We start from the raw sequence: 20,403 nt of genomic DNA on the forward strand, positions 1-20,403 counted from the left end.
ATTATTTTTATAATCAAATTAAATTTAAGCCTGATTACAAAGCTATTAATTTACACCATTTTTATCTTGTTCATCTTGGCCCAAATTTGTATGTAATCGTTTCCATCTTCTTTTAAATGATGAATGGGGAATAACGATTCAATATCCATAGTGCTTTTGGTTAATCAGGTAAGTGTTAATTTTTTTAAGTATTGTAATCAGTCTTAAATTTAATTTAATTTGATAATAAAAATAATAAGTGAATTCTTATCTAGTAATAAATAGAAGGTACCTGATTCTTACATGAGTATTTTATTTTTAACGTACTGGGGATTAATTAACTTTTTAGTTCATTAATCCCCATCGTAAACTCCATTGGCGCTAACGGGAATTAATGAACAAAAAGTTCACTAATCCCCGTTGACGGGGATTGTCAACGGGGATTAGTGGAATAAGACTTTGAAAGGCTTTGAAAGTGGCTGAAAAGATAATATTTTTCATTGGCACCTTTTTAACCAATGTTTGACACCCGTGCCAATAAATGGATTTTATATAATTGGCAGTGGGCCAACATTTGGATTGGTGTATCCAAAACGTTAAAAAATATTTTAAATGCAATTTAAACTAAATTTTGAGACAAACAAGGTATAATTTTTAATAAACTCAAATTATTTTAAATACCCTTTTATTGGCATGTGTGCCAATAAAATGGATAAACAGATTTTACGCATACCAAATGTTGGCACACCACAAATAATTAAAAGTTGGCGGTTAAATTATAAAATAATGTTTTAAAAAGGCAGTTAATATATTCAATAATAAGACAAAATGATTATGTATAGGGACAACAAAATGGATTTGCATTTTTTTAAAAGATTATGATAGCTCTTACCTTAGTAAAAAACGAATATTTCGATTGTTTTTTTCACACAGGTCGCGGTTTGTCAAACAAATGGTTGATGCGCCGCGATGTTTGAAAAAATAAAAAACGTGTGTAGCCAGTTCGAGTAATAAATGATATTTCTGTACAATTTCTACTAAAAAATATAAGGTTTGGCTACAAAAAACCTTAATTTTCTTAAAAAACTGGAGCATGCCAATAAATTGGTAGAGTGCCAATGATTGGGTGGTTTACCCTATTTTTGTTTCGATACCGATTAAGTATCGCAAAATTGATTCGATACAATAAATACTTGGTATCGAATCAAAAGTATCGAGTACCTACTCGTATTTATTAGTATCGGAATATCCCTATGCTGGATTAGACAGTGCATTGTTTCGTGTGTGTAAAATTGTGCAATTCACTTGTTTGATACAACAAGATTTGTGTATCAGTGCTGGGTGTCGGCGTTCACGAAGACTTCGGTGCACCATTTTCCGTGAGTTTTGAATCCTTTACATTCTTTATTATTTCTGTGTCTATTTGACTGCACGTTTACATTATTGTTTGCAACGTCTAGGTCACTGCTTTAGATAGGTCTAAGGCGGTTATCACACTGCGCCGCGGAGCGCGTGATTTTCATATAAAAAATCACGCGCGCGGACGCGTTGTCAGTGTGAAGTGCCGCGCGTGTTTTCTATACAAACTGAGGTACTTGCATACAATGATTAAATCTGTCGCCCCGCGCTCCGCGGCGGAGCGCGGCGCAGTGTGATAACCGCCTTAGGCCCGGTTTCCACTTCTCTCCGCATCGCGCCACGCAGCCGCTGCTGTCAAATTCTACAGAGAAATTTGACGGCCTCACACTTCTCCGCTCTTCTCTGCCTTGGTGGAAACCGAACCTTAGGCGTTTAATATGCGTTGGTAATATCATATTACTTTTCTTTAAAATGTACGGTGTTATTCTAGAACTTTATTTTATTTTGGAAGGGAGTCAAGGATTGAAATAAAACACGTCGCCTTGTCATAAATATGGAATTTATTTAAAACATTTTAATATTCTTACACTTACCAAATGAAATGCCACAAAAATATTGACAACAAGATCGATAATTACACCTTAAACTATTAATACTTTTAGCAGTAAGTACATCGTAACCTAGCCTTATAAATTTGGGGAGAGAGGTTCAGATTGTCGCTCGGATACCTATAGAATAAAACTAGTATGGCGAAACATAATTTGTCCGTCTATCCGTGGATTCGACGGCTAAATTACCCTTCTTAGATAAATCTACGTTAATGTTTTGGACGAAAGGGTGGTTATTGGTTATGCAGTTAGTTCAAGCCTCGTCGCTGCGGGGTGCGGGGTGAGACGCCGCCACACGTCAGCGCCGGCGCCCAAAGCGCAGGAAAGAGTGCACGACATCTTGCCGTTTCATTCCGGTGTCGAGGAGCTGAGGGTAGTCGCGTACTAGAGCTGAAACAAGAGGTTTCGGTTAATTTGAATTGTAGACGCACTGTCAGGATTCAGGACCTTAGAAAACATTTAGCGCCTTGTTCCGACTTAAAGATGGGTCCAGTCTAGTAGTTAGAGGCCTGTAATAAGTTGGTTCATTTTTTTAACGGCCCCCGTCCTGCTGGAGAGCTCGTAAGGCCATCCGTGTAGGCGGATAATCGCCGGGAGGGACTGGTAGTGAAGGCTTTGTCCGGAATCCCACAGTTCCTTCCCACTTAAGGCAAATGAGGGTAATAGGTGATGTGTGTCTGACTCTGTCTACCTGCGTCAATTGCGTAACCTAAATATTCACTCGCCAAAATCATAGGAAAACATGAGAGCCCATAATATCTAAACTGAATTATCAACCTGCAATCACGTTATCGCAATGATCCGAAATCATGTTGCGACCTAATTTTGTTGATACAGTTAACGAAATGCAGCTGTACTGTGTCGTCAATGAATTTGCATACTATAGTCATATTCAGTAGAGTCTTCAAGCCAACTGTTTCACAACTTCAGGATATTTATTTATTTGAAAAAATGTTTGATGTCACTATAAAAACTTCAAGATTTAAGAAACTTTTAAAAGTGTTGAAGTTATGGAGTTGTCTGTTATGTGCTGTAAAGTCACTAATTTAATTTAGTTCCTCGAGACATTGGCATAAAACTAGCCATTTTTGAGCGCTATGCAGTCTTTAACTTTTGACCTACATTTTGATTTAATTAAACTTTAGAAAGCTCGTATCCAACATAAAAGTAGGTATCTATTTCACTTCTAATATTAGTTAGTTGTGGTAGTAACCCGGTGATAAATGACTCGCGAAGGACGCATGAATGCGAGTGGTGATTGAAGTTAGGAAATGTAAAACATGGCCTAAGTTTCGACTTTCGACTTGAAAGTGGAATTTAAAAGTTAGTTCATGAGAACAAGTAGGTGCTGTGTACATTTAGGATTTTAAGAATTAGCATTTGTAAGAGCAAAAACGGACTAAGTAGGGAATACTAAATCTAAAGGTTTTGACTACCACGGACATCAAACTGCGAACGACGCGAGACTACTCATCATGTGATGAGGAGTTGCCTACATTGGTAACACAGAATTGGATTTGCCTATCTGTAGCACAGGATGAAGTGTCGCCTACCATGCTAGCACAGCATGAGGACCTGCCTACCTTGGTATACAGGAACTTGTTCGCTTGCAGCCTTGGCATACAGCTCTAGGAAAGTGTTGAGAGCCTGACAGAAGCGCGTGGCCCTAGGGTCGTCTTCCGCGGCGCAGACACCGAGGATAGAGGGGCATGGATACGTTAAATGAGGAGTTGCCTTCCTTGCTATCACTGAAGAGTATCTTACCTTGGTATTCAGGAACCTGTTCGCCTGCTGCCTCAGCATACAGCTCCAAGAAAGTGTTGAGAGCTTGACAGAAGCGCGCGGCCCTAGGGTCGTCTTCCGCGGCGCCGGCGCACAGCGACGCGGGTCGGGTGCGCACAGGCAGGGGATTAGATACTGCTAGCACATAAAGAGGAGTGGCCTAAACAGCCTACCTTGGTATTCCGGCACCTGTTCGCCCGCTGCCTCAGCATACAGCTCCAAGAAAGTGTTGAGAGCCTGGCAGAAGCGCGCGGCCCTTGGGTCGTCTTCCGCAGCGCCGGCGCACAGCGACACAGACCTCGAAGGCTCGCTTAGATACGTCAGATGAGGAGCTGCCTCCCTTCCTATCACTGAAGAGTAGCTTACCTTGGTATTCAGGGACCTGTTCGCCCGCAACCTCGGCATACAGCTCCAGAAAAGTGTTGAGAGCCTGGCAGAAGCGCGCGGCCCTAGGGTCGTCTTCCGCGGCGCAGACACCGAGGATGGAGGGGCTTAGATAGAGGAATTGCCTACCTTGCTATCATTGAGGAGTATCTTACCTTGGTATTCCGGAACTTGTTCGCCCGCTGCTTCGGCGTACAGCTCCAGGAAAGTATTCAGGGCCTGGCAGAAGCGCGCGGCCCTAGGGTCGTCTTCCGCGGCGCCGGCGCACAGCGGCGCGGGCGCGCACACAGCGCTCGCCACCACGCACGCCAGCGCCACCAGCACGGCTGCACGATACTCGATGCTGGAACAAGGATCTTTATTAGAGAGATGACACACGGACGTTTACCACGTGCCCAGAATTCTAGGTTGATCAAGATGATAATACTCATTCATGAGTGAGCTATCAGACATAGCATAATCAGGGGCCAGATGTCCTTGAAATATAGCCCTAGATACGCCAATGTGTTGACCGTGCGTTGCGTCGGCGTTGTAGTACAGTACCTCTATTACGAAAAACTTTCGAGTTCGTTTCGTTTGCGTATTCAAAGTGCCATCGAAAAATTTTGTATGAAAAATTAAACAGCGCCCCCTAGGGCGGCTATAATATAATAATAAATAAATAATAAATAAATAAATCATTCTTTATTCAAGTTACTAGGACTCAGTTTGTTAATAACAATTGCACTTAAAAACTATGTTAGTTGAGTTGAAACAGATGTAAAATTGAATTTAGATTTAGATTTAGAATTGAAATAAGTATTATAATAAATTATACTCATTTCAATTCCAAATCCACAAGTGTGAGGTTATGCATACATGAGTCATCCCCGCTTCACTCCATAGGCTGTGTCACAGCAATGCCTCACGTACACACAATCCAACCTGCTCGCAATCATGGTCAGGATGCTGTTGCCACTACTCCGGACCCTGCGCACCAGGGATGCACATTTTTTGCGCATTGTGGTAAAAAAGCAGTTGATAAATAGGGGGCGCTGTTTAATTTTTCATACAAAATTTTTCGATGACACTTTGAATACGCAACGAAACGAACTCGAAAGTTTTTCGTAATAGAGGTACAGTACAGTTTGAAATGGCTCTATCGTGTGAATTCTACGACTTGGATTGTCCTCTGAAGCTGGATTATTTCTCAAGTTGATGTCATATGTTTTTTTTTATTTAGGGTTGAATACAATCTAAGCTGGTCTTCTGTTACGTGGACTGTGACTATTTATCCGCTCTAAATAACTTAGCTATCTGATAAAAGTACCAACAGAAATCTATTATATTTTAATTTACAACCAACCCAACCTTTAGTTGCTCTATTGAAGTCTATTGTATATTTGGAAAGAACAACAGTGATTATTTAAATTGGGTTAATTTGGATTTAAATTATCATTATTGCCTTCTTAATAGTCGACTTTCAAAAAATTCTTACTAATTCTATTCGACCTCATCTTAATTTTTAGCCTATTTTAATGTCCACTTTACCCATACGAGAACTAAAGGAATAACCACCCAGTTCCTACGCGTTAACTAAAACTGCTTCAAAAGAAAAAGCCGCTTGTAAACCTGTCCCAAAGAAATTCTTAAAAAGCCATGTTTACCATATAAATTAAACCGGGACATAAACTGTTTTAGTAAGCACGCAGAAAGTCATCCGAGCAGAAAAATATGTACATACCTATTTACCTATGCGCATATTTTCGTCCTGCTTTTACCTACTCACTCATTTTTCGCAAATTAACTTTAGTATCTGACCCAAAAAACTTATTTCTTTCTCGAGGTCGGAAACTCGGGACAATCCTCACCACATGTTTATCCTTAAAACGAGTTATTTCTCAAATCTATAAGTAAAGAAAAAACGTCTTGCCAAACCAAAAGCTGAAGTAAATAAGTAGTAATGATTAGATTATATAAAATCATATCATCATCATTATTTCAGCCATAGGACGTCCACTGCAGAACATAGGCCTCCCCCAATAATTACAATAGCCTGTGCAGTTTAAAATCTAAGCTTTTTTAAACATTTACATATGTACTAAGTAATATACAAGGTGTCCCGAAAAGTAGTGTCTTAAAACACTTAGGTGTAGTTTTCTGAATTTCCATTTTTGATTTTGCGAGCGAAACTAGGCATAGCTTCTCTTACATTAGGCATTTATATGAAAGACGATCGCCCTGTCCCACCCACCAGTAGGTAAAAGTATTATAGCCTGACCAGGAACATAAAAACCCTCGCCATGTTGCGGAAATCTAATGGTACTAATTTCTTTTAATGGCAACAATAACTAAAAACTTCATTGACATGTCACCTTGCATGTCAGTCTATTGCTGTCAAAGTGTAAACAAACTTTATTTTAAATGTGCGCAATTGATTTTGTGAATGAAATTGCTAAAATCTCTTTATAGTCGTGAAAGAAACGTGGTTCACAATGTGTTAAAGTATTTGTCGAAGAGAAATACCAAGGGTTCGGACAATATTTTCATTGAATAATGTTTCCAACAAAGGTTGTCAAATTGACTGACATGTTTATCGTATAGTACAGTCCACTATGAAAATTAGCTGTGGTTTGTTTCAACTACCTATTTTAAAGTTTTTTGTCACTTTCTAAGTGTTGAATTTTATGGAATTGGGAAAGAAGTACCGAGTTTGAAGCGTTCATGAGCAGACATTGCAGTTGAATATTCAAGTTCTGAATTTGATTATTGATGAATAATAAAATAAATCCTACTAGCTCGATTGATGGTTTCATTTAATTTATTTAAACCAGGTTACCTATAATAATATGTTTTCGTTAATTTATGAAAATATTAAATTAGCCCGTAATCCTGAATCCTGATACATAAAGTTAGCCTATTAATTTAAAACAGGTACGACTGTACTCAGTGTTGCACTATCAAATGCAATTGATGCGCCTCTATGCCAGGGTTTTTATGTTCCTGGTCAGGCTATAGAACAAAAATTATTCCAAAGCATTTTCACGTAACTCCTGTAATAATCCAACTATTTGTACATCCCGGGCGTCTTCGCGCCCTCGCGTGTTCCCTTTTCTTTGATCCTGTCTTTGAGACCTCCCATTACTCGCTAACAGGCCCTTTGTGTCCTTAGGCTTTGACACTGATAACTGATAGCGTGCTTCTTAGAGGATGCGTTTTGTAGATATCGAATGTGAATGGGATTGTTATTGCAATGGCTTTCTACTGTTATGTGCTTACATAATATTTAGAGAGTTGTTGTAACTTTGTTTTATGTGGGGCCTAATCTATGACCACACAGCATACATTGAGATACGGGTGTGAAATAAATAACATAACTACATAGTATAAAACAAAGTCACTTTCCGCTGTCTGTCCCTATATGCTTAGATCTTTAGAACTACGCAACGGATTTTGATGCGTTTTTTTTAATACGAGTAGATAGAGTAACTCAAGATGAAGGTTTTTAGGCATTAAACATGCATATTATATAAGAGAAAAGCCGGGAAATTCCATTACAACCGCGCGAAGCCGGGGCGGGCCGCTAGTAATAAATATAATAGAAAGAGAGCTATAAGTAGACACTAGTAAGCAGAGATAAGATCTGTATACGAACTAATGTCGCTGACATAGCCCGACGGATTATTAGCAAGATGAAGTGGCAATGGGCAGGGCACATAGTACGCAGAACTGACGGCCGATAGGGCAGCAAGGTTCTAGAGAGGAGGTCACGTACCGGAAAGCGTAGCGTAGGACGTCTACCCACAAGGTGGACCGACGACCTCGTAAAGGTATTAGGAAGGCGCTGGATACAACCGGCCTTTATGGAAATCATTGTGGGAAACCTATGTTCAGCAGTATAGCTGAGATGATGATGAGCTATAAGTATGAATTTGAATAAGTATCCTTACGTGATGAAGTGTGAAGATGCCTCATCCTAAGGATTCATTTTAGCCTTAACCTTGTGTAACTAACCCCATGAGAAAAACATGTTTTTACATAGGATTTATTCCTATGTCATCTGACTATCTAAGATGGAGTACCTAGTCTTTTCTAGTCAGAAAATACCTACCTTGACAATCGAGTATTAAAACACCGAGAAAAAGAAAAATTACCAAGAAAACAACGAGTACCTACTTAATAAAGTATTAAAGCCTATGATTAAATTCGATATCGCCTCTCCAACGCTGTTGTAAACACAATAAAAACCTACCGTCAAGAATTTGGCCTCTACCCTCTTGGGAATGTCGACGTATTGTAATGCAACACTTATTGAAAACCACGGAGGGAATTAACCCTCTGGCAAATAGAGGGCGGCAAGAAATTCGACAGTTGGTCGAATATTCGAGAATATTAGACTGAAAATAATGCAAAGCGTGGGACGATGATCTCAAGAGTTCATGGATCACTTTTAATGAAAGTCAATCAGTAGGCCTAGGATAGGATATTAAAGGTGATTGCTGAAAACGATGGCAAAGATATATAGCTACAGTCAGCGTCAAATAGATCGTGATTATAACACCCAAAGTAGCAAAAAAGTTCGAAACACCACAGACGTGTTGCGTTACATGTTTAATCAGAATAAGGTTGTGTTGTCATTTTTTGGCCACTTTGGGTGTCACTATTTGTCGCTGACTCTACAATAAAACAGCTTCGGGGCTACATATCAACATTCCTATAATACCTACATACTTCATGTGACATATTAGAAACAATCATTGACAATTGAATTTAGAAACCTGTACTTACACTGCGTCATGTGACATATTTATTTATTTAAGGCACAGCTACAGAGAACAAACAATAACAATACAATTAACACAACAACATAGCACAATATTAAGTCTGAACTCCGATTAGAGCCAATTATTAGAAACAATAGACGATTTAATGTAGAAACCGGCTGCCTTAACTCTCACTGTACTGCATTTCGGAACCTCGATTATCCCTGTTCTTCAAAGGGAGTAATAACATCTTATCAGCCAAACAAGGCAACGTTTATTGGCTAAACCGCAAACAACCACTAAGCCATGAGGGCCTAATCCCACTGAGAAGGAGCGCAAACTTTTTGAGCTACAATATTTATTCATGAAACAAAAATTATGCGTAGGCGGTTATACTCCGGAGCCATTTTGATACAGTTTTTTTCTATAGAAATCTAGTGAGAATTAAAAATATATGCCTTTGTGAGCTGAGTGACCGAGAAAAGTCGTAAGACTCGTAAGAGAGGTGAGTTGTAACAAAGCCGATTGTTCTGCACCTATGACGTTTAGCGAGCTCACAAGTCCCACGATTCTGAAACGTCAACTGGCAAAAATAAAAAACTAACAACCCAGTATTAATAGTAGCGCCCTCCTGTAAATGTCATAATTATTTGGTTGTCCAACGTGGCAAAAATCGGAACTAATAATCCAGCATAGATAGAGCGCCCTCCTGACAATGTCATAGCTGGGATAAGTAGTTCATTGTTGGACATTCTATAGTGTGGAGTGTCGAAAGAGCAACTAATTTGTGAAGTTGATATCTTGATAAACTGTCATATGTTCAGAGAAATTGAGTTTGTTAAAACTTACCTCTGCTACAACTCTCCCAGGTCTCCCTATTCTAGAGTTAATCTAGCTAACCTTAAGGGCTCTTTCAAATAAGACGTTTTTAAACCGAACGCTCTTTTACTAAATAGCTAGAGCCTTGAGAATGCATAAGAAAAGTTATTTTTTAGATTTCACCCTTGATCTCATAATAAGATGTACCTACGTCCTACGTATTTGAGAAAAATTAAGATCAGCGGTACCCTTAAAAGCACTATATTCTACCTATAATTTCTCGTAACTTCCCACTCATTTTTTCCTTAAATAGATCAATTTTCATTTATTGAAGCCTTTCAATGTAGTTAGCAATAATTTTCTTTTGAGAAGAAACATCAATAAGGTTATCATTGGGCCCCATATTTTCAATTTCAATTGATTTGTAATAAATTTTACTAAGTAAATAAATCTCTTAAAGGTATACTTCTTATAGGCTTACTAATCAAAATTATCATGAAACCAATTGCTATAATTAGGTAAATCTTTCGATGAATTAGAATTACGATTTTTGGTTTCTTTAATTTTGTGACTGTGAATGTTAAGCTGATTAAATTCAAGAGTAGAATTAGGCAGGTAGGTACAGTTAGTTTCATAATTAATGTAACTTATTTTTTAGTTTCACTAATTACTAATTATAAAGGTACTATAAAAGACAATGACTCTAATTCTCTCTATAATTTGTCCCCAGTGGCAGTCGAACCTGCAACCACAGTTGGCGTAGTCCAATAGGCAGACCACAAGACGAAGCGCCCTGCTCTCTCAAGTAAGTACTTTTTTATAAAAATTTAATCATAAGTTAATTCTTTTGATGCTGACTGTACGTTGATGAATGTTTATGGTTTCTGTAATTACAATTTGAGCAATAAATTTTTAATATTTTTATGAATGTCTATCAAAATCAATACACCGAAAGAAACTCAGAAATCTGAAATAATGTATTCGAAATTAAATGTTTTAAAGGAATTTCTCCTCTAATAGGACAAAAAGTCTAAAAGCAGTTTTAAATCTGATGTGGAAATTGATATTAAGATGATAAATAAATCTAGGTACCAATATTATAAAGCAGAAGAGTTTGTTTGCTTACTTAATCATGCCCTAATCTCAGGAACTACTGGTCCGATTTGAAAAAATATTTTAGTGTTGGATAACCCATTTATTTAGCTAAGCTATTGCACGCTACGAGCAATAGGATAAAGCATCAATGAACAATGTTGCGAAAACGGGAAATATATTCGAACTATTTTCACGCGTACGAAATCGCGGGCACAGTACTATTAAATATCTGAATTTCTCTTGGGGTTTTCAAGTCTTTCAATCCATTAACGTTAATAAGTATCATATTTAGGGCTACTTCGAGTAAGTAAAACAACCTTTCCATAGAAATAAGTGAATTAGTGGGTACATTTTGAAGAACCTAAACTCTTTCGTAAGAATCAGTATTGAAAGATTTATGAGCATCTTTAAAACGATAAAAAGTGGCAAAACATGTGAAGGAAGCCGGCAAACGTGTTTTGGGAGTTCAACAATGAAATAACAATTCCACAATCGGTAGAAAATGGACATGCATTTGGACACCCATGTTAAAACCCTGTGAACACTTTTGTATGCAAATAAAAATTTGAATTTGAACCTTCAGTAGCAATAGTGTAGTAAGTACAGACTGTTGTGGTGAGAACAATGCCACATCACTAATGTCGTGTCACCTCACTAGCGGATACGGAAGTGAACCCCTCTGCTGTCATGGAGGCGGGCCGGTGTGGTTGTGTATTATTGTAGAAAACGCTAAATACAGTTTAATGCTGAAGAATTACTTCTTTCCTTGAACTCCCATATTCCACAATTGGTTATGGGCCCAGACACGCGTACGCGTGTTGGAGTTTAAGGGAAAGTGACTATAAAACTAGCATCTTTGTCTGAAGTGGCGCGGCGTGGGTTGGTGTGGGTAACCTGTTTTCACACGAGGTGGTGCGGAAATTAAGCTGTTGGGAAGGTTTCCGAAAATCAAGATCATGGAGGGTCGAGCGGAGCAGCGTATGATGCTGAATGGCAGAAATTGGGGGGCATGGAGGTTTCAACTGTCCGTGATACTAAGGGCTAAGAAGTTGTATGATGTGGTCATTGGCAGCGAGCTACTTAAGGAAGAGGATTCGAAAGAAAAACAAGCATGGTATGAAAAGGATTACAAAGCACAGGAGATCATTGTAACAAGAGTTGAGGAACAGGTTATGACGTACTTGTCGTCCTGTGTGACTAGCAGGGAAATGTGGCAAAGGTTATCTGCTTTGTATGAGCCCTCATCGCAGGTCAGTGTGCATCTCGTACAACAACGTTTCTTTAACTTAACCTTTGAAGAACCAATGATGAACTTCATTTCAAAACTGGAAGAAATAGCTAACCAGCTAAGAACGTTGAGCGAACCACCATCAGATAATATGCTAATTACCAAGATTTTGATGTCTTTGCCAGAGAAATATAAACACTTTGTAAGTGCTTGGGAGTCGGTGCCTGCGTGTCAACAAAACCTAAAGGAACTAACCTCAAGATTATTGATTGAAGAAGAAAGAAATAACCAAGGGGAGTCTACATCATCTGCATTTGCGACCAGAACCAAATTCAAGGGAAATGGCAACAGTGATAGAAAGTGTTTTGTGTGCGGCAAAGTTGGACACATGAAGCGTGACTGTCATCAGAAAAAGTGCTATCGTTGTAACAAAACCGGCCATATGGCTGCTGAGTGTAACCAACAAGTAAAGTGTTATCAGTGCAACAAGTCTGGACATTTGGCTAAAAACTGTAATTTATCTCAAAATAAGTTTAAAAATGCATTCATAGTTCAAGAGCCTATATTACATATTAAAAATAATTTGGATTTCATAATGGATTCAGGAGCTAGCGAACATATGACATATAATAAAAGGTTTCTTCAGAATTTTTGTAAAATTGATAAAAAGGTAATAGTTGGGGATGGGAAAAGGTTAAATGTTGAAGGCATGGGGGACATACATTTGTTGGCTTACAATGGCTCAGAATACATACCTTCTGTCATGCACAATGTGTTATATGTGCCTGATTTAAATGTGAATTTATTTTCTTTGGTTAGTGCTGTTGACCATGGCTAATTGTTATCATCAAGTGAAAACTATTGTAAATTTCTCAAAAATGGATCAGTTATGGCTCAAGCTAAACGTGTAGGAAGTTTGTATTTAATGGAATTTAAGATTGAAAGTAACTCTGATCAAAATGACTGTAATGCTTTATTAAGTTTGTCCACATGGCACGAAAGACTAGCCCATCAAAATTTTAAACATGTCAAGGAAATATTAAATAAAAATAGTGTCAAATATGAAGGGCAGATTGATCAATGTCGGTCTTGTATACAGGGAAAGCAACATAGGTTGCCTTTCTTTAGCAGTGAGAGCCGTGCTGAGCGACCAGGAGACTTGGTGCATGCAGACTTATGTGGCCCGATGGAGACAAGGTCTTTAGGTGGGTCTTCATATTTTTTATTATTAAAGGATGACTACAGTAACTACAGGTTTGTGTATTTTCTTAAAAGTAAGTATGAGACGAAAGAGAGAATATGTGAGTTTCTTGAGCAATTTGAAAATGAGTTTGAATGCAAGGTGAAAAAGTTTAGATCGGATGGTGGTGGGGAATTTAAAAACAGGGAGTTGGAAGGGGTGTTTAAAAGGAAAGGAATTTTGCATGAATGTACTGTGGCGTATACTCCAGAACAAAACGGTAGAATAGAAAGAGAGATGCGAACAATTCTAGAATCAGCTAGAAATATGATCATAAATGCGGATGTAAGCAAGGAGTTGTGGGCTGAGGCTGTGAGTAATGCTGTGTACACAATAAATAGGACAGGTTGCAGTAGCCAGAAAGGTAAAACACCATATGAACTAATTTATAAACGAAGTTTTGACATCAATACATTAAGATCTTTTGGAACTGAAGTATACACTCACATCCCCAAACAAAGAAGGCTAAAGTGGGATTCAAAAGCAAAAATGGGTAGGTTTGTCGGCTATGGAATAAATACAAAAGGTTATAGGATTTGGTTTGAAAATAAGAGAGATGTTGAAACTCATAGAGATGTTGTTTTTGTGCTAGGAATGAAAAGAAATGAAGATATGGAAGATAACAGGATCAGTCAGAGGGAGGGTGACATAGAAGAGGTGTGCCATAGCGATGATGAGGAGACAATGGGAGAAGAGAGTGAGAATATAGAGAATGATGAGGAAATGGAAGAGAAGGAATATGGAAATTTACCGGAAGAAATAACAAATGTTGATGAAGAACAAGAGAGAGAAAGAAGATCTGAAGTGGGTGCTGGTCAAAGGAGATATGTGGACAAGGACGAGGAATATGAATCAGAAGAATGGCATAGCCCAGATGAAGCAAGGTTGGAGGAAAGGAAAACAAGGAGTGGCAGAATAGTAAAAACCCCTCAAAGGTTGAAAGATTATGAGGTGGGATTGACGGCACAAGGAGAAGAAGACTTAACGTATGAAGAGGCAATAACTGGGAAGGATAGTAAGGAATGGTTGGAGGCGATAAATAGGGAGCTGCAAGCACTGAAAAGTAATAATACATGGATAGAAACGGATTTACCTAAAGGTCAGAAGACAATAGACAGCAAGTGGGTTTTTTAAGGTGAAGAGAACTGAAGGTATCTATAAGGCAAGATTGGTCGCTAGGGGTTTTAAGCAAGACAGTAAGTTTGATCATTCTGAAATATATGCTCCAGTAGCCAAGCTACCAACTTTACGTATCTTGCTGGCTGTAACATGCAAGTATGGTTTAGATATACAGCAGATGGATGTGAAAAGCGCTTTCTTGTATGGAAATATAGAGGAAGAAGTATATTTGGAAAAACCAAAAGGTATGGAACAGGATGGAAAAGTATTAAAACTTCAAAAATCATTGTATGGACTGAAAAAGTCACCGAGATATTGGAATGAAAGGTTCAATAAATTAATGATACAGGAAGGGTTTCATCGTAGTAACTGTGACTATTGTTTATATTACATGCCAGGAAAAAGATTTTATGTACTATTATACGTAGACGATATACTTTTGATTTCAGAAAATAGTAAACAAATTGAAAAGCTAAAAGAAACACTTAAGGAAAACTTTGATATGAAGGACATGGAAGGAATTTCTAAGTATCTAGGAATCAACATTAAAAGGAATGAAAAGTCAATAGTAATTGATCAGATAGATTATTTGAAAGAAATTTTGAAGGAATACAAGATGGAAGAATGCAAGCCGGTTAGTACACCTATGGATCCTGGAATGAAAATTGAGAAACAAGATTATCAGAATGAAGAATTGACAAGAAAGTGTAGAAAGTTAGTTGGAAGTCTTATGTATGCTATGTTAGGTACTCGACCAGACTTGTGTTATGCTTTGGGTTATTTGAGTCGTTACCAAGGTTGTGCAAATGAGGATGTATGGAAGGGTTTAAAAAGGATTTTAAGATATATAAAAGGAACTTTACATATGAAATTGGTTTACAGTATGAACGGTGATGAATGTTTGGTTGGATACACAGATGCAGACTGGGCAGGAGATCAGGTTGACCGGAAGTCTACATCGGGCTACATAATGCAGTTGTATGGGTGCACGGTCTCATGGTCGTCCAGTAAACAACAGTGTGTATCATTATCTTCAACAGAAGCTGAGTATGTTGCTTTAGCTAACGGGATATCTGAGGGTTGTTGGATTATAAACTTGCTGACAGAAATTTATTTAAAGTGTAATCAAATTGTTATGTTTGAGGACAACCAATCTGCCATTCATATTGCAAAAAACCCTGAACAACATAAAAGATTGAAGCACATAGATTTGAAATATCATTATATTAGAGATAGAGTTGAAAAACAAATTGTTATTCTAAAATATATACAAAGTGAAAAACAAATTGCAGACATGTGTACTAAGCCTTTGGCTAAATCTAAATTTGAAAACTGTAGAAACAAGGTAGGATTTTGTAAGATGTAGTTTTACAAACTAGGCCCTGAGTTGCATCATCATTTATTTGGAATTTGATACTTTAGTTATGGTTAGAGAGGTATGGTGCAGCCCGGGATGAGTTTTTTTTTTGTAAGTGTATTAACATTTAAGTTAGTTTGAAACTTTAATTGTTTGTTGGAGATGTGTCATTGAGGAAGGGTGTTGTGGTGAGAACAATGCCACATCACTAATGTCGTGTCACCTCACTAGCGGATACGGAAGTGAACCCCTCTGCTGTCATGGAGGCGGGCCGGTGTGGTTGTGTATTATTGTAGAAAACGCTAAATACAGTTTAATGCTGAAGAATTACTTCTTTCCTTGAACTCCCATATTCCACAATTCAGACATCCTTAAATAGTGACACCCAAAGTGGCCAAAAAGTTTATAACACAACCTTATTATAATTGTAAGAAAGACGTATTGCGAACTTTTTGGCTACTTTGGGTGTCACGAACTATTTGACGAGGACTGTAACTTCTTCTCAGTCGGTACACTCTTGTCAGAGTGGTCGTGATCATCATTTTGAATCACGATTCAGAGTGACGTTCCTCGTAATACGGCGCCATTCCTCGCGGACGGCAGCTTTCCGGGTACTTTCGCCAACCGAGCACTTAGTTGCGGCCTTGATCTGGTCCGTCCATCTCATTGGTGATCTACCACGTGGTCTGGTGCCCTCAACTTTTCCCTGCACTACGAGACGCTCTATGGAGTCATTACTGTAACTATACCACAGTAAACATTACCGTAGTTTACAAAACCTTATTATGGTCAAACATATAAACAAAAACAAAACAATTAATTAACTTGACACAATCAGTTCCCACTACCCACTAGTTTAATGGAGCAGCGAAATCAAACAAGTAAATACCTACTATCAATTACTCAATTTGTTCACTGAGATAACCTTAATGAAATGCGAATGATGCGTAATTCTTATCGAAATGCATCTTGGGTGGTCCAATTCTCTCGTGGAAATGATCTAAATATCCATGAGCCAGTGATTTTTTCAAATTAACTATATCCCAAATTTTTATTTACAGACGAGCTGTTCACATTATTATGCTAGGGTTTTGGTATTAGGTGGTGATGTTGTAATGTTATTTTATCTAGTTTATTGTCAGATAAAATAAAATAATAAACATGGGCAGTACCCTAATTGGCAAATGAAATCTTTTTAACCCAATAAATACTGTCTAGAAGTTCATAGGCAACTAAATGCGTGGGCAGATAATAACGAGCCAAGTCACACATTGATATTCGAATCTTTACATAAAAGAACTACATTTTCGAGTGTAAGGTTTCAAGGATCGGATCCCGCCTTGTCTTTAAGGCAGCAGCATCAGTAATGAGGGGTAATTTAGGCATCAGAATCGGTTCATCAAAAAACTAAAAAAGAATAAAGGCACGCTCCTTCTTGGAAACATTTTGCGGCTTGTTTAGTAATAAAGCAATTACCTGTTGAATTAGCGTAAAGAAATTTTATCTTCATGATTTCATATTTTACATAATAACTGGTTGATAATTTGATAAAAGACTCGTACAAACTGAATTTACAAGTACTTAATTACCTAATTCACAAACATCAGGAGATCAAGCCATAGCTACGTTATTTTTGATACAAAATACCACTCATTTATTACCTATACATAACATGCATGTTTAGCTGTCAACTGTACCTACGTATTAGAACAAAAAGTTATACCTACATCATGTATTTGCGGCCTTTATTTTTATTTACTCGATTTTTTCGCGGTTCCAATTTACTTCCGCGACTAAATTGGAACCGCGAAAAAATTTAACAAAAACTAACTAATTTTGCCCTTTCATTTGTTGTCATCCTTTATTTATGATACAAAAATATGACAAGCCTACATTATTTTATAAATATTATTACAATAGCATCGCGATTTCAATAGAACTTAAAGTCTATGTGTCGAGCTTTAAGCTCAAATATTGTATTTTGATCACAACGTCAAGATTTTACTGTGTATTTGATTTTGGTCGCAAGGATTCATATCTCGGGAGACTCGGAAATGTCAATATGATGTAATAATACCAAATAAATATGTACGGCATTCTGTAAAAAATATGTGATTGTTATACTTTAACTTAGTTTTCTGTCATTCATAATTCAATGCTTCATGTGCTTACTTAAAGACAAGACATACAACTTAAATTTTGACAGCCCACGTGCATGGTGGTTATTAGTTTAGGTATCCACGGTTGCGGATACGACTCCCGTCTGATGTAAATGGTAATGTCCAATGGTTGAAGCTAAAAGACTAGGGTGTGAAACTCATCCAATTTAGTAAGTAATAATATAGCCTCTGATACAGTTAGTTCCTTTTGGTCAAAGATATTGTATATAGAGGCAAGACCAACAATATTGTGGATTGGCTAGACTTCTAAGTTTGAAGTGAGTGAAAATCAGGTAATTTTGTAAATAGCTTTTTTATATTGCGTCAAAAATATACGATCACACAAAATAAGTTGTCAATTTTCCTGAAGGCGTAAGGATACACCTGCTCCTAAAAATAAACTGTCTTTACCTACACCCTTATAGAAATACTTCATTAGGGTATAAAATTCATAACAGGAAACAAGGCACTTTTGAATACAACCGTTTATTTAGGCGTATTTACTTAGATAACACTGAATGTTACCAAAATTATCATATTTTAACGTGTTTAAATTTTCTGTAAAGTTTAACAAACCCCGCTTGCGTAGGTAATTTAAAATTAGGATACAAAAGAATATACCATAATATTTACTACAACTACCACAATATTTAGTACAACAATTTATCTCCGTGAAAATAAAACACTGTTTCCAGATTAAAGACTGTTTTGTCACGTATCTGGCTATAATTTATTTAGTTAAAAAGGTTATAACGTTTTACATCGCAATAAAAAGAAATTAATTAAAACAAACCATGTTTAAAAACCATGTGTTAAAAGGCCTTTGATATGTCCAAATGAATAAAGGACATGCCACGGACAAAATAAAACCTACGCTTGTTAAAAAAATACTACTGTACGTAAATGTAAAAATCTTGTTTAATAATAAAAGCCAAAATAATTTAAAAGGTAACAATAAATTACAAAAAAACCTCAAGGTCCTCACTTACATGACACTCTTCATCAAAATTCAAACCATGCGGCTTAGTACCTAACGCATGCACTTATTACACACACTTCACTTGACTTATGCACTCGATTAATTATCGTATTAAAAATAGTGCTGCGCGAGTTATTTTTAGATTTATCGATAGTTCAACGGCTCCGGCCGAGATGCGTGCACGCACTGATAGCTGGAGGCTGCGGGATTGGGACTTCGACTTCGATTACGAATTCATTTATCTCGTGACGTCGCAAACAATGCAGGGATGTGCATCCACATTTTAAGAAACAAATAACCCGAATATTGTTACCAAAATTTTAATTCGATGTAATTATATTGTTCAACGATGTTTTCAATAAGCTATTTTGCCCTATTTATTTTTAGTCGAATCACATTAGAAGTAGGGGTACACCTCACCTATCATGTAGAGCCCTTAACGCTTTTGCACGTAGGTATTAAAAAAATGGTTGAATTCAAAATCAAAATGTTCTATTTGGATGACATGGAGCAATATTTAGCTCTATGTTGGTACCTACAAAAGTTGTTATAAACATTCGTAACATAAGCCCTACTAGTATATTGTATGACTTCTGATATACGTAATTAATGTTTTAAGAAAGAGTTATCGACATAAAATCATAACGCACCGCACTAAGCGATGCGTACGTGCAAATTCGCACGTTTACACGTGCACTATTCTTAAAACGACAACACTAATGGCGTTTAGCAAACCGAAAATTAAACTGAAGTATACTTTATTCCAACAATTGTTTCAAAATCAACTTTTAAGGATTCAAACCTTGGTAGCTGTAAACAGATGGTCTTTGACATTCTTTTGTCAGGGTTGTCCTATATTGAAAGTTACAGAGTCATATCAATCTAATGATCAAAATAAATCATCAATCAATTTGCACTACAACAACTCAACAACTCAAATGCTCCTTGAGTACCTTTTTAGCCATATCTAACGATTGAAGCTGAAAAGAATTGAAAAAAAAAAGACATTTCCGCAAGTTTTTCAGCTTTTTTTAATACAATATACCTACCCAGTTAAATCCATTGCACTATTGTCATTTGAATACTAATTTTCAATCAAACATCGAGTTCAATTTAAAGTTTTCTTTTTCATAATTACTTTTTCCTCTTTTTCTTTTTGTCCAGTAATAGTTTCTTTTAATTAAAAGCAAACTTCACTCTGTAAGTTGAACGACCGACGTCATTACGGAGAGTTGCAAGCTAACCCTATAATTGCAGTGGTCGCACAACCGGACCTAATTGACATATGACGCTTCGAAATTGGTCCGTTCTTTAGTAGGAGTAAAACTTTTAAATTGTAGTCTACGTGGGATGAAAAGTAACAAAAAGACATAGGATTACCTCATTGGCCTTGTTGCAATTTTTAATCTATTAAATATCAGTGACAGTCAGTTCATTGCTGAAACTCAATGATCAATGCACGTCAGAAATCCTGATTCTGGTGAGAATCATTTTTATAGTTAAAATAAACCCTATAAAATTACTGAAAATATTGAAGGCATCAGAGGTTGTAT

At 37.2% G+C, this 20,403-nt stretch overlaps 1 protein-coding gene across 1 annotated transcript in view; it reads right to left on the reverse strand.

Moving 5' to 3' along the window:
• Positions 1-1,880: 1,880 nt before the first annotated feature.
• LOC135081453 (myosuppressin-like) overlaps positions 1,881-20,403 on the reverse strand; it is a 32,719-nt gene continuing 14,196 nt past the window's right edge. The window contains exons 2-3 of the mRNA XM_063976149.1: positions 4,268-4,455; positions 1,881-2,336 (exon numbers count right to left, since the gene is read on the reverse strand). Of these exons, the coding sequence (XP_063832219.1) occupies positions 2,245-2,336; positions 4,268-4,455 (280 nt within the window). The 3' untranslated portion in view covers positions 1,881-2,244. The remainder of the gene's footprint in view (positions 2,337-4,267; positions 4,456-20,403) is intronic.

Source organism: Ostrinia nubilalis, chromosome 20, assembly GCF_963855985.1.
Source record: "Ostrinia nubilalis chromosome 20, ilOstNubi1.1, whole genome shotgun sequence".
Classification (NCBI taxonomy): domain Eukaryota; kingdom Metazoa; phylum Arthropoda; class Insecta; order Lepidoptera; family Crambidae; genus Ostrinia; species Ostrinia nubilalis.